We start from the raw sequence: 13,171 nt of genomic DNA on the forward strand, positions 1-13,171 counted from the left end.
TGTTCTTTGGCTCATCGAAGGAAGGCCCAGCGAGTCTACACTCAGGGGTTCCCAACACCGCGGTGGAGGATCGTCCGTAGCCATATCAGCAGTTGACATTTGGCACATCGGAGGAAGAGCGGACTGTGACTCACGACCAGGGGTTCCCAACACAGTAGTGCAAGGTCGTCGGCGGTGAATGACCGTCGAGAGCTAGCCGCTTCAGCTGAGGGGGTGCAGGAGCACAGAGCGTGCGACGACGGCGAGCGCAGACCGTCAGAAAGAATGCGGAGGCTGGTGGAGCTAAAGGCGGCGGGAGCATAATGGCCGGTGCCGTGAGTACCAGAAATCTAGGATTAAGCCACTACATGTAAGAAGAGATAGAATATAGGCCTCGAGGTCAAGTTTAGGAGTCAGGTAGTCATGATGGCACCCAATATATGCATTTAAAATGAATTACTCGTTTTGTGATTGAGTTGGAGCCCTTTGCCTTCAGTGTTTGTGCCGAATCCCCTTTTGATAATGGTAGTTCTGCTCTACCGGGTCGGGAACTTGCAACAGCTTCTTGCGTTAAACGTAAACTTCCACGCCTAACATCGTAGTCCAAACGCATGCCAAGGAAATGGCTGACTTCCCCGCAATCGGTCATCGCAAACATCGTGGTTAATTGCCTTTTCAGCTTCAAGATGGTCATTGGGTTCCTTCCACATATCAGCAGGTCATCCACATACAGAACGATATAGATTTCGTTACCATCCTGAATCCTAGTATAGAGGCAGTAATCATGCCGGGAGCGTGTGAAACCCAATTTCAATAATTGTTCATTGAATTTCTCATTCCAGCATCTTGGCGATTGTTTCAAGCCATAGAGAGACTTGAGAAGTTGGCATACTGTGTTCGACGGTGCTTTGACTCCATCAGGGACCGCCATGTAGATGTTTTCCTTCAACTCACCGTACAGGAAGGCTGTCTTGACGTCCATGTGGTGAAAGGAAAAACCTTGGTGAACGCCCGCTGCCAGTATCGTTCGAATTGTGGCCAGCTTCGCCACGGGGGCAAACGTCTCTTCATAATCCAGCCCAGCCTTTTGAAGAAAACCTTTGGCGACAAGTCGCGCCTTGTACCGCACTGGATTTCCATTCACATCGTCCTTGACTCGGAACACCCATTTGGCCTTAAGGGGTTTGATGCCATCCGGGCACTTGACGAAACGCCACACGTTGTTTGCAGCCATCGAATGCAGCTCGTCCTTAACGGCACCAAGCCATTGTTGTCGGTCGTCACGTTGCATGATGTCGTCATAACGCATGGGTACATCTGTGGAAATCGATTCGCCAGAAGTTGCTCTATAGTTTACAAAGTAATCGAACAACTTACCAGGAAGCCTGCGCTCCCGTTCGCTACGCCTCGACACCGGCTCACTCGGAGTTTCGTGTCTTTCAATTTGCGAAGGGAGCGCGTCTGCTGAATCCTCGTAGTCCGTTGAAATGTCGCCATCCTCAATAGTGCCACCAGCAGCCTCATCACCACCAGAATCGCTTTCAGCTTCGTTAGGCACAATGCCAAGATCTTCATCTGCAGAGCTTTCCCCCTCTTGCTCGAAAGGGAAATTCACCACCAGTGGAACATCGTCGACAGGCTTCAGCTGAGCATACGGAAAAGTATCTTCGTCGAATTTTACGTCACGAGCAATTCTCACCTTTCGCGCTTGCATGTCCCAAAGTCGATATCCGTTGGGTGCGTAGCCGATCATAATCATCTCACGGCTCTTTGGATCCAACTTTTTGCGCTGCTGATTTGGAATCCATGCAAAACACCGACACCCAAATACTCGTAACTTGTCCAAACTTGGCTTCGAACCAAACCATCTTTCAGCCGGAGAAACACCGACCGGTAGGGCAACCGTGGGGCTTCGGTTCAACAAGTACACGCACGCCAACGCCGCTTCGGACCAAAGATATTTTGGTACACCAGAATCAATCAGAACAGCACGAATTCTTTCTACGAGAGATCGGTTGAACCTCTCAGCAACCCCGTTTTGTTGAGGTGTATACGCAACGGTGCTTTCAATTTGGATGCCTTTTCGCTTGTAATACTGTTTCTGGGCGTTAGAACAGTATTCTCTCCCTTGGTCAACGGTGATTTTCGAAATCTGCAACCCAAATGCGGCGGAAACTGTGGCTTCATACTCACGAAATTTTTCAAAGACGTTGGATTTCTTCTTAAGCAGGTAGATCATCGCAAAATGTGTGTAGTCGTCGATGAAGGAAACGATGTACTTTGACCCGTCCCAGGCTGTCGGGTCGATTGGGCCACACACGTCGGAGTGAATGCGCTCGAGGGGGCGACTTGCATGACTTCTAGTTCCATTGAACGGCTCACGACACTGTTTCCCTTGCACGCAAGCTTCACAAAAACCGACCGTGGGTAGCTTCTTGATTCCTTGCAGCATACCTTCTCTAAGCATGGTGTCCATTCCATGTTGGCTGATATGACCCAGCCGCCGATGCCACAGCGTGCCCGGATCCGTCTCACAGACATTCGCGCAAACGTTTTCCAACGTCAGCACTATTTCGTATAAGCTACCTACCAACTTGCCGGTCGCTAAAATTTCGCCACGTTTCTTCAACAGAGCCTTGTTGTCGGAGAACACTACATCGATGCCAGCTCGTGCCAGCTTTTTCACCGACATCAAATTTTCTCTCAGGTCCGGGACAAAGAGGACATCCTTCATGTTGAACAGGACCCCCTTGTTGCTCGTTGCATCAATCTTACCGATCGTCCTGGCAACCATCTCCTGACCTTCTTTTGCCACTTTTATTTCTATTGGGCGCACTAGCGTTTCGAACGACGAGAAAAAAGATTTTTGACTCACCAAATGATCGCTGCAGCCAGAGTCCAATTTGAACGCCACAGTGTTGGTCCGGTCACGTTTTGATAACGATGCGTCCGCCATGAAGCTCACCGCGCTTCTTTTAACGCAGTTGGCTTCGCGTTTTCCTCGCCCGTTGCTATGGGCGTTACCACGTGCACCGTTGCTATGCCCATCGTCTTGACCACGTTGCTTGCAATCTTTTTTCATGTGACCACGCATGCCACATTTGTGGCACTTACCATCGAATTTGCGTTGACTGCTTCCGGAAAATGCGGCTGGCTTGTCTTCGCTGGCATCTTCTTGTCGATCCGACCGTTTTGACTCCTCAGCCAAAAGCCGTTGCTTCACCAAATCGAGCGTTAAATCCTCTTCGCTTACGTTTTCCAGCGCCGTCACCAACGGGTCGTACGAGTCCGGTAGCGTCAGGAAAAGTTGAGACACCAGATCCCCTTCCGCTAGGGTTGCACCGGCCGTTTTGAGCTTTCGTACAAGCCCATCGAATTCCACCAGATGACTCCGCATACCGTTGCCTTCTTTCATCCGGAGCCGTGCCAGTTGCTTCCTTATCAACGTCTGGCTGGCTACGGACTTTTTCGCGTACGTTGCCTCCAGACTCTCCCACATTTCTTTTGCGGTTGCCTTTTCCCGAACGACTTCCAAGCACTCGTCGGAAATAAAACTCACCAACAGTGATTTCGCCTTCCGGTCCATTTCCACGAACTTCGCTCGATCAGCTTCTACTTCCGGGGCTTCCCCGGTGAGAACCACTGACACGCCAGCTGCTTCGATGAAAAGCTTCACCCGGTAACTCCAATTCTGGAACTCGCTTCCATTCCCGCGGAACTGCGGAATTCCGTGCGCCAGCTCTTTCTGTGTGGTGCCCATAACCTATTGGGATTTCGTTACCGGAACTCGGAATTATAAAACGCGGATACTTCGAGAACAATTATTGCGGCGCTCATTTTAAATCCACATCCAGCGGCGGCGGTAACGCGCAAAAGATATGCGCGCAATTCAAACGCAACGTCAAAACTCAAGTAGGCTTGGATTTGTTCGTACTTCAAGGACGCAAATGTTTCAAATTTGCTAAATCTGAAACATTTGGTGATTTTTACTATCACTGCGACGGTATATCAAGATTTTCAGATAATCGCATTACGTGGATTTAACTTGCAGAGCACAATAAGGAGCTTTATTAAAATGCGACTATACTGCACGATGTGCAAAATTGAAAGAGAAAGAACAATTTGAATATGGGTCGCAGCTTACTACTACCTTGTTGGGTTGGTTGCTATGCAACAGGCATTGCCACCCAGCATGGATGGAATGACCAGAATAGCCGATTGCTACTTGGATTACAAGTTGGCATAGGCCTATTCAAATGACGTCTCAAATCAGCTGATCGGGAAGCACTTTGACATTTCTTCTATGAAAATGACAGGCCCGTGTTAGCACCGGTCCTCCACCGATGTAAACAAATGCATTGACGGATCTGTCACATGAAAAGGCCTATAGTAATTTTTACATCAGAATTTTTCCCGTGTAGGCCATTTTCAAATGTCTTGCTAGGCTGCTTTTCGTGCACTCGGCCTCTACTGTTTTTCGTGCGGCTCGGTAGAAAAAACTCGCAAGCAGACCAAAAAAAACCGAAGAAAACTTTTCTCGATGGTGGTCAGCAAACGTCGCGCGTTTGATTTACGGTGGAAGATTTTTGCAAATTGTTCCGATTTTATCGCGTTGAAACCGGGTAAAAAGTAGTGTATTCGATTCGGTTTCGGTGGCGGAACGGAAATTGTGTGGACAATATTGGTGGCTTTGGAGAATAAGTGCTGAATTTCGGGAGGTAAGTTCGGCTGGGCGGAGGAAATGTGGCAGCTCTAGAATAGCAGTGGGGTGAGGAGCAAATTTCGAAAGGGGGTAGCGCTAGTGCGGCTGAAACCGGCTTCTTCCCCACAGAAGCAAATGGGGTTGGGGTAATAATGATGACAAAAGTGTCGTTATTATTGAGGGAACTATTATTATTCCATTAAGTGAGCTTATCCTTGAGATTATGAAATAATGTAGTTTTATTTTGGCTTCAGGATGCGACGTAAGGCTGCAGAGAAGGCGAAAAGTTCGCCGGAAAAGGTGTCCCGGAGAACAACCCGCCGTGGACGGAAATCTCCTTCGGCAAGTCCGGAAAGAGAGGAATCAGCTGCCAAGGAACAGTCTGATGAGGAGCAGCAAGCAGCAGAACCTGCGGAACAACGTAAATCGGATAATAGTGGATCCGAGCCGGAGGAAGAAGAGGCACCAAGAAGAGGACGTGCTCGAAGATCTTCACGGGCTAAGGCATCGGAGGAGAAAACAATCACCAGACCTCGTAGAAGTTCCAGACGCAAGTCCCAATCGGTAGAGCCTTCAGATAGGGAAGAGAGCGAAAAAGAGGAAAACGGTGAGAACTCTAATGAAAAAGACGCTGCCGTTATGGAAACGATTCCGGAAGAGAAACCAGAAGAAGTTCAAGAACCCGTTTCTAAGTCGCCTGAACCTAAGAAAGATGATAATTCACAAGATGCAAAGGAAGAAGTAGTCATAGAAGAGACTAAAACCGAACATAAGGTTATTAATAAAGAGAAATCAGAAGATGAAGAAACTACAGACAAGCAAAACGGTGAACAGGATGAAACCGAAAAACCAGTAGAAAGTCAGAAGGACGTCGAAGAATCTAAACCAGAACTTTGCGACCAGTCTCGTGAATCTGGAGAGGTTGATTCGGAGAGTGTTCAGGAAGAAGAAAGCCAACAGGCTTCAGAGGAGAAACCGACCAAGGAAGCATCCCCTGAAAAGGAAGCTTCTGAGGAGGAATCTTCTTCGGAAAAAGATATCCGAAAATCGGAATCACCTAAGCCAGTGCGAAAATCCCGTTTCAGGTCACGTACTAAATCACCCGTTGCACGAGAATTGCCCTCTGAGCCAACGCAGCAGGATAATGGCGATGACAAAAATGATGACGAATTGGAAGCTGGAGAAATCAAAGACGATGATACCCCAAAACGAAGCCCTGAGAAAAAGCCAACGGAAGAGAAGCCTTTACGAAGGCCCTTACAGCGCAAAAGGCGATGGTTATCGTCAAAATCAGACACTAAGGCATCTGTAATAACGATATCCACTGATTCATTGAAAAACATTATCTCCGAACCGGTTCAACCAGTTCCACTGTCGGACGTGAAACTTGAGTCCTCCCCGGAACCGGAGGAAATCGTCGACAGCAATGAGGAGCAGCCGTCCGGAGAGCGACGTCGTTCCAAAGATAAGCTATCAATCGAATCCTTAGAAAAAGAAAACATCGAAGAGCAGGACCACAAGGCCCCCAAACCGACGGAAAAACTGCTGGGCAATCGCAAGATTAGCATCGTTAGTGACGATGGAAACACGGCTATTGCCAGACCTCCGAGTCCGGCGAAGCACCATTCCAGCAACATATTGTACATTACCAATTTGGTCCGGCCGTTTACGGTGCTGCAGCTGAAAAGCCTGCTGGCACGTACCGGCAAAATAGTCGAGAACGGGTTCTGGATCGACAAGATCAAGTCGAAGTGCTTCGTGAAGTACGAAACCGAAGAGTAAGTATCGTGAGAATATTACTAATAGTATTAGTTATGTGACTTGTAAATTCCTATTACATAAAAAGAATTAGTACGATCCTACAAACCCATATAACAAGTCAGCTATACTTATAACATCCCAAGAAATAAAAGAAATTTAACTAATAATAACATTAGTTAAAAAATAGATTCTTTATGCAACGCAAATCATTAGTACTTGAAATATTAAATTTTGTATCTTATAGTTTGATGATAGTACACAAATTGCAGCGTTCTGAAATGTGTCCTTTTTCCCACAGTGAAGCCGTGGAGACCCGTCACGCATTGCACGGTGTCCGGTGGCCGGCATCGAATCCGAAATGCTTGCACGTCGATTTCGGAACCGAATCGGCCATGGAGAAGGCGATCATTTCCACGCTGGATGACGCTGGAACCACGCGCATCACGATGGACAGCGCAAAGGACGCCAAAGAATTCGGATGGAGCCGTGATTCTTTGAAACAGGAAGAGGTATGTGAAGAAAGAAAGCAAACGCTTTTGATCAATTGACTGATAAACATATGATCGTTTTCGTTCCTGATAGGAGACCCACGTGGTACGACCGGTGCGTGAATGGGATCTTGGAAAGAAAGATACATTCGACCGGGAAGACCGTGGACGGGCAGAAGGAGACAGAGGCGGTCGGGAGAGGGAGCGAGAGCGGGAACGCGATCGGGATCGCGAACGCGAGAGGGACCGGGATCGGAGCGGACGTGTCGACGAGGGACGTGGGGATCGTGGCCGGAGGCGTTCATCGGAGCGCGAATTCGGACGGGATAGAGATCGAAGACGCGGCAGCACCAGTGTTTCGCCAGGTAGGTTCCAGTGTACTGAGAAATTCTCTCTGAGAGAGATGTTTAAAATTACCTACGCTTCAATCGTGTAAGTAAAAAAACTGAATTCGGTTGGTCGTTAGGAGACTGCATACCTTATCTATGATCGAAGACGTTTTTTATGGCTTCTCGATTTTTCACAATTCTTAACACACTTCTTGTCATAACTCAGATTTATTGGACAACCCCTTTACACCGTGGTTTTCAAAGTAGCAGTTTTAAAACTCTGTCGATAAAAATAAAGAAAGTTTATCAAGTTTATCATATTTTTGATTCATTTCGTCATGGGTTTTGAAAAAGCAATGTGTCAAAACTAGCCAAAGGATACATTGTATAAAAGACCATCTTATGATTTGAGTGTCTAAAATATCTATGCCAAAGTGAATTAAGTAGTTCAGTTACGGAGCCACGAAGGTCAGTTAAAAAGAGCTAGATGATTCATGAAGTCCTTAGCCAAAAAATGACGGGGTTGGTGGTTCAATGGCTACCGCTTCTGCTTCATAAAGCAGAAGGTCATGAGTTCAATCCCAAGTTCGTCCCTTTCATCGTACTTTGTAGTTGTATTTTTCATTCACTTCTATCTTCCCCTCTCAATCTATCACAGTTGATCTATTGGTTCAAAGCATTTGCTCTCTGCCATAAAATTACTACCCCTACACCTTCCCGCAAGAACTGGCGTAGATGCAAGGGCATGTTTTGAAAAATTTAACAATCATTGACACATGAGCCAAAATTTGAAGCCATTTATCCGCCTGCATTCACACAACACGCATGACATTTATCGTTCGTGGAAGATAACGAGCCACGAAAGGAAAAAAAGACAGACATAGTGGTTTCTGCGATCGTGTACCTACACGTTACATGTCACCAACACTACATAAAGATTGCTGGTTGAAAATATAAATAAAGATCAGCTGTTCCCAGCAAAATCAAATGGCAGTATTTTCAACCAGCAAATTTGCGCACGTGTTCGTGACACCGCTCGGCGAGAGCTCAATACACCACTGACTGTTGGGCGCTGATCGCTGTGTGTCACCACGTGTTACATTCGCTGACACACTCTCTTTCAATAAACAAAGGCGAATATTTTAAATTTTCTGTGCTATGTTTGCAACTACAATGTTGTTCGATGGTCCAATAGATTATAAGGTACAGTGGGGGAAGTGTATCAGTGGGGTAAGTGGATCATTTGTCAATATAAAGCATAAATACTTGAATATGTTGAATGTTTTCGCACCATTGCTTCGTTTTAGGTTATGTTTTTACGCCCACACTGATACTATTGCAAAACTAGTACTACACGTACACTAACACAAGCAAACTTGTTAGCTGCAAAAAGTAATTAATTTGAAAATTGTTTTCCATCAATCAAAAATCCATTGTATCTCTGTCTTAAATCGAATTCTATTAGTTTTTTCGACACATGGTAAACATTTCAGTTCTAATTGAATGAATTACAATGAAAAATATGTGATTTTTATAAATAAATACAGATATATTGTACATGGTACACTTACCCCTACTTTCTAATGGGGTAGGGTAAGTGGATCAAGTATTATTATCATTTATTGGCAGACTGCTTACGAGAATTTTAATAGGCTTATATATCCGCAAATGTTGTTTTCCTTTATTTTGTTCCATTCCCAGCTTGAATTTGTCAAATTGACCATATAAAATTTGAATTAATCCACCTAAAAGTTTTTTTTAACCTTTCTGGTAGAAAAAAATATAAAAAGAATAATAATTTCAAAATTCACACGAAACTTTATCTCACGTGGTTTATCTAAGTTGAGTTGTAAAAGAGCAAAATATATCAATTTTCCAATCGAAAGCATAGTATCGTACCTTATTTGACCATATAAATTGTTCTAGACAGATGATACACATATATTCATAAATAAAATAAAACGATTTCAGTTTGTTATTCAAAAGTAAATGTAACTAATATTTTTAAACCAAGAGTGTCTTTCGAAAATATCGTTAGGAATTATCTTACAATACTTCTGTATAACTTATGCGTATAAATGGATGAATTTTCTCCAATTTTTTCTACTTACAATGTATTTTTTTTTGTTCAAATTAGTATGAGCTAATATATACATACTTTTTATTATATTTTGATTAAATAAAGATACTTTTAATTTTAAAGTATTAAAATGTAACATTACTAGCACTAATAACAAAAACGAGGGTTATATGATTCTTATTAAACATAAGCACACTACATTTGTTTCGAGAACAGATTTTTTTTTAATGGTGATCCACTTACCCCACCATGGTGGGACAAGTGGATCATTTGGCGCAAATTTTTAAGTCTCTCATACTCAATACATAACAATCAGAAAAACCAGAATAAGTGACGATTTGAAGTATAATAGTCCCTTATTTGTTATCCACAGAAAAATGTTTGAGTTACATTATTCACGTTAGCTGTACATAACATTGAAGCTAACTATTGATTTTTCTGTATCCACTTACCCCACGGTACCTTAATTAAGTTGTTTAAGGTTGTATTAGCAAAAAATATGGAAGGTTTTACTAATTCTACGCAAAACATAATATACTCGCATGGCTCGACACCGTTGTAGTCTGTGAGAGTTATTGCTCTTGAACGCTCTCTCGCCACGCATCAAACGAGAGAGTGAATATAAATTCATAGGGCTCTCCGATTGCAATGTGCCACGAACTGTTATGGTTCGTGAACTGTTACACTCTCTGAATATGGGCTCATTCATTTATTTCATAACGCTGAAATTGGCCATTTCGGATACCCACCCACCCCCTTGTAACGCTTTTTGTATGAATATTATTCAGTTTTTGTATGGATCGTAACATTGTTTGGACACCCACCCACCCCCTCCAGCGTTATGAAATTTGTGAATGGGCCCATATGGTTCGATCGGCTTATTCGGATCGAAATCCAAACACTGTAGCAAGGGTATAGCCAGTCTACTGTTGTCCAGTTTTGAATACATAATCAATTTCTAGCCCTCCCCCTCATTGGTAAGTATTCTGGCATGGCAGGCGCCATTGTTGCCTAAAAATATAAGATCACCAACACTTATACATTCAGCGTGTCTGTTAGTCCCAAGCAGTTATCTGGCTGGTTCCTTGTGTAAGTGCAGCTGATCTGGCGATGCTGGAGTAGCCAATCAAGCTCAAGCTAAAGCTATAATACAATCCGTGATAGTGACTAGCTATTACTGAACACCACTCTCAAAATAAACGCAATCGTTATATGCTCTGCAAAATATGTAATTCACTTAGTTTTCTAAGTTTTCCAAAACAATTTTTGTTATGACTTTTCAAAAAAAAAGTTGTTTTTCAAGTTATGCAAGTTTTGTGAGCAAACAATTGTACAAAATTTTCTTTGGTCATAAAAACGAGGGGTCCATTTATTTGATCAAGCACTTTCAATACTTACCTACTCGACAAAAGCGTTTCATACAAGCCTAATATTAAACATTGTGAGAAACCAAAATAAACTCATTGTGACCTGTTGTAATGACAATTTGTAACAAACCTGTTTATTTTTGCAGCGAGGAAGTTCAAAAAGAAGGAAAATGAACCACCCATCAGGCTGTTGGATGATCTTTTCAGGAAAACTAAAACAACACCTTGCATATACTGGTTGCCACTGACAGCCGAACAGGTTGGTAGAAATGAAACATTTTTGGACATAAGTCATATGAAACGATTCAATTTTCCATTCAGATCACCGTTAAGGACGAGCAACGCCGCAAGGAGTTGGCAGAGACCCAGCGCCGCCAGGAGGAGTCACGTAAGCAGGAGGAAGAGCGTCGCAAAGAGCGTGAACGACGTGATCGTGAGCGCCGAGAGCGGCCACGTTCCAACTCGAGAGATCGTCGTCGTCGTTCGCGATCTCGGGACGACAATAGGCGTAGGCACAGATAGATTCCTAACAACGGAAAACGCCACCGCTGATAATGCGGAAGCGAGGGAGCAAGTAATAGAACTGGTACTTACTCCCAAATATTGAAGGAAATTTGATTGACCTATTATATATGTTAACCCTGCAGAGATCGCGAACGGATCAAAAGGACGTTGCAGATACGATCGGTGAGAGAGAAAGAGAAAGGGAGAAACATGTTTTGGGAGATCCCGTTCGTCATTTCTTGTCACCGGCGACGAAGTCAAATAGGGTCTGTGCAGAATGTTTTTGTTTCTTATAATCTTTGCTTCTTACCTTAGGATTTAGCGTTTCCCGGTCTTTGATCCAAGTTTTTCGATTCTGTATTCCTTTTTATTCTACAGTCAACAGCTGTTCACGTTTTTTGGAGCGAATTTAAACGTTCGCTGTCAGTTTTCGAACTCTACCTTTCTTGAGTTTACTCTGACTACCCAACATTATTATCTTTTTAAGTTTATTACAGGAAGTTAGATTTGATCGATCGTATTTTCCCATCTATATCTAGCAAACGATTGTTTCGTTTTTGGAAGCAAAACAGTTTTTGCTATGATACTTCATTCTTACCCAATGAACCTTATTCAATTCATTAATATTTTTACGAAATGAGCTACATTTTATAATTCATGGAGAAATTATAAGTACATATATAGATAGGAATAGTACAGCCGCGCAGTAAACGTGTAGTGTCCAGCACCAGTTCGTCCAATCCTAAATGATATCTAGCGGAAACGGAGTTGCAGTTACACAATGACCGAGACAGCCAAACAAGACCCTAATCACCAAAAACAAAACCCAGCATCAAGAAAATTACAGCTCAATAAGCAACCTTCTCTTCTGTATATTGTGTATTTCTATCAGAAGCTGAACTCGCTCGAGAAGGCACGCACATGATCTCTGGGATATCGTGGTTTAGATTCTACAACCACACTGGTGAGCGATGTCCACTCCACTCAATCTGATCTGGGTCTATGTTCTCAAATGCAGGCGATATCGTTATGAGGAGAAAGAGGATCACTTTGCCATCATCTATCCGGTCAAGTTCTGTCATCAAATGATGTTGCTAATAAGAGCCAGCTGCACTTATACACGATACAAAAACACGAGAAAGGCTAACACAGTTTGACTGGATACAGGACTGAATCGAAGCACAGTAACCGTCATGATTGCAGCGCCTTAACCACCACAATTTGCTGTGTCAATCCGGAGCAAGTCAGCACTGCAGCAAGCTTCTCGTGGAAACTCGCCTGTCTCCGATTTGTGACTGGGGAAAACATCGTTGGAAGCTACTTGCTTTGAAGGATGGAAACAATCGAATGAACTAAATGTAGCCAACCCCAAATGAATGCAGAATAATTAGAATTGGTAGTGAACAAAATGTCAACTATTCGTTTATCTCGTAACACAAATAGTAGAGTTCTTTTTCTTTGTGTTGGGTGACAAAATGTGTGAAGTGGCACCAATGCAAACTTTTTACGAACGAATGAATTCGCCAGTAAGTAATTGGTAGTCTAACCGTATTTGGTAAACTTTGATTCCTACTCAAGGGATGAGAATAAAGCATAAACATTAGTAATCCAATTCCAGTTTTTCTCTTTTGCAATAGGACAAAAAGTTCCCAAATTCTCACTCTAAGCCGTATCCTAAGCGCCGATCATAGTTGAAGAACCATAATCTATATTTAATGGGCTGTTGGGTTTTGATCTCGAAACTTGTAACCTTCTGAACAATTAAATCCACCCTTATTTTTGTTTACGTTCGAATAGACTTTCGATCGAAAATCGTTTTGCATTCCCGTTTACGCCAGCAAACTCAAGTGGACAATAGATGCGAACGAATAGAATTCTATTGAAAGTTAGATACGCCGTAAACAAGAAGAGAGGTGTTTAAGCGGAAAGATTAAAAAATAAAGTCCATCGTTTTTCGATAT

The 13,171-nt window shown here is 43.4% G+C and overlaps 1 protein-coding gene across 3 annotated transcripts; it reads left to right on the top strand.

Moving 5' to 3' along the window:
• Window positions 1-4,491: 4,491 nt before the first annotated feature.
• On the top strand, window positions 4,492-12,822 carry LOC5579234 (apoptotic chromatin condensation inducer in the nucleus). 3 transcript variants are annotated; one of them, XR_002500892.1, is made up of 8 exons: window positions 4,492-4,697; window positions 4,936-6,459; window positions 6,741-6,951; window positions 7,025-7,295; window positions 10,853-10,965; window positions 11,028-11,292; window positions 11,354-11,476; window positions 12,103-12,822. XR_002500892.1 is itself a non-coding variant. In XM_021847258.1 (6 exons), the coding sequence occupies exons 2-6, from the start codon at window positions 4,937-4,939 to the stop codon at window positions 11,226-11,228; spliced, it is 2,319 nt and encodes a 772-aa protein (XP_021702950.1). In that variant the 5' UTR covers window positions 4,492-4,697; window position 4,936; the 3' UTR covers window positions 11,229-11,297. The 3 variants fall into 3 exon arrangements, 1 of the variants encoding a protein (XP_021702950.1); XR_002500891.1 differs by having other exon boundaries at window positions 11,354-12,822; XM_021847258.1 differs by lacking the exons at window positions 11,354-11,476; window positions 12,103-12,822 and having other exon boundaries at window positions 11,028-11,297.
• Window positions 12,823-13,171: the final 349 nt, after the last annotated feature.

Source organism: Aedes aegypti, chromosome 2 (assembly GCF_002204515.2).
Source record: "Aedes aegypti strain LVP_AGWG chromosome 2, AaegL5.0 Primary Assembly, whole genome shotgun sequence".
NCBI classification, from domain to species: domain Eukaryota; kingdom Metazoa; phylum Arthropoda; class Insecta; order Diptera; family Culicidae; genus Aedes; species Aedes aegypti.

Excerpts from the sequence above, each read along its gene's own strand:
- LOC5579234 (XM_021847258.1), top strand. The coding sequence starts at position 4,937 with ATGCGACGTAAGGCTGCAGAGAAGGCGAAAAGTTCGCCGGAAAAGGTG. Across the intron at positions 6,460-6,740 it reads GTGAAGTACGAAACCGAAGA|TGAAGCCGTGGAGACCCGTC; the intron begins GTAAGTATCGTG and ends TTTTTCCCACAG. Across the intron at positions 10,966-11,027 it reads TGCCACTGACAGCCGAACAG|ATCACCGTTAAGGACGAGCA; the intron begins GTTGGTAGAAAT and ends TTTTCCATTCAG.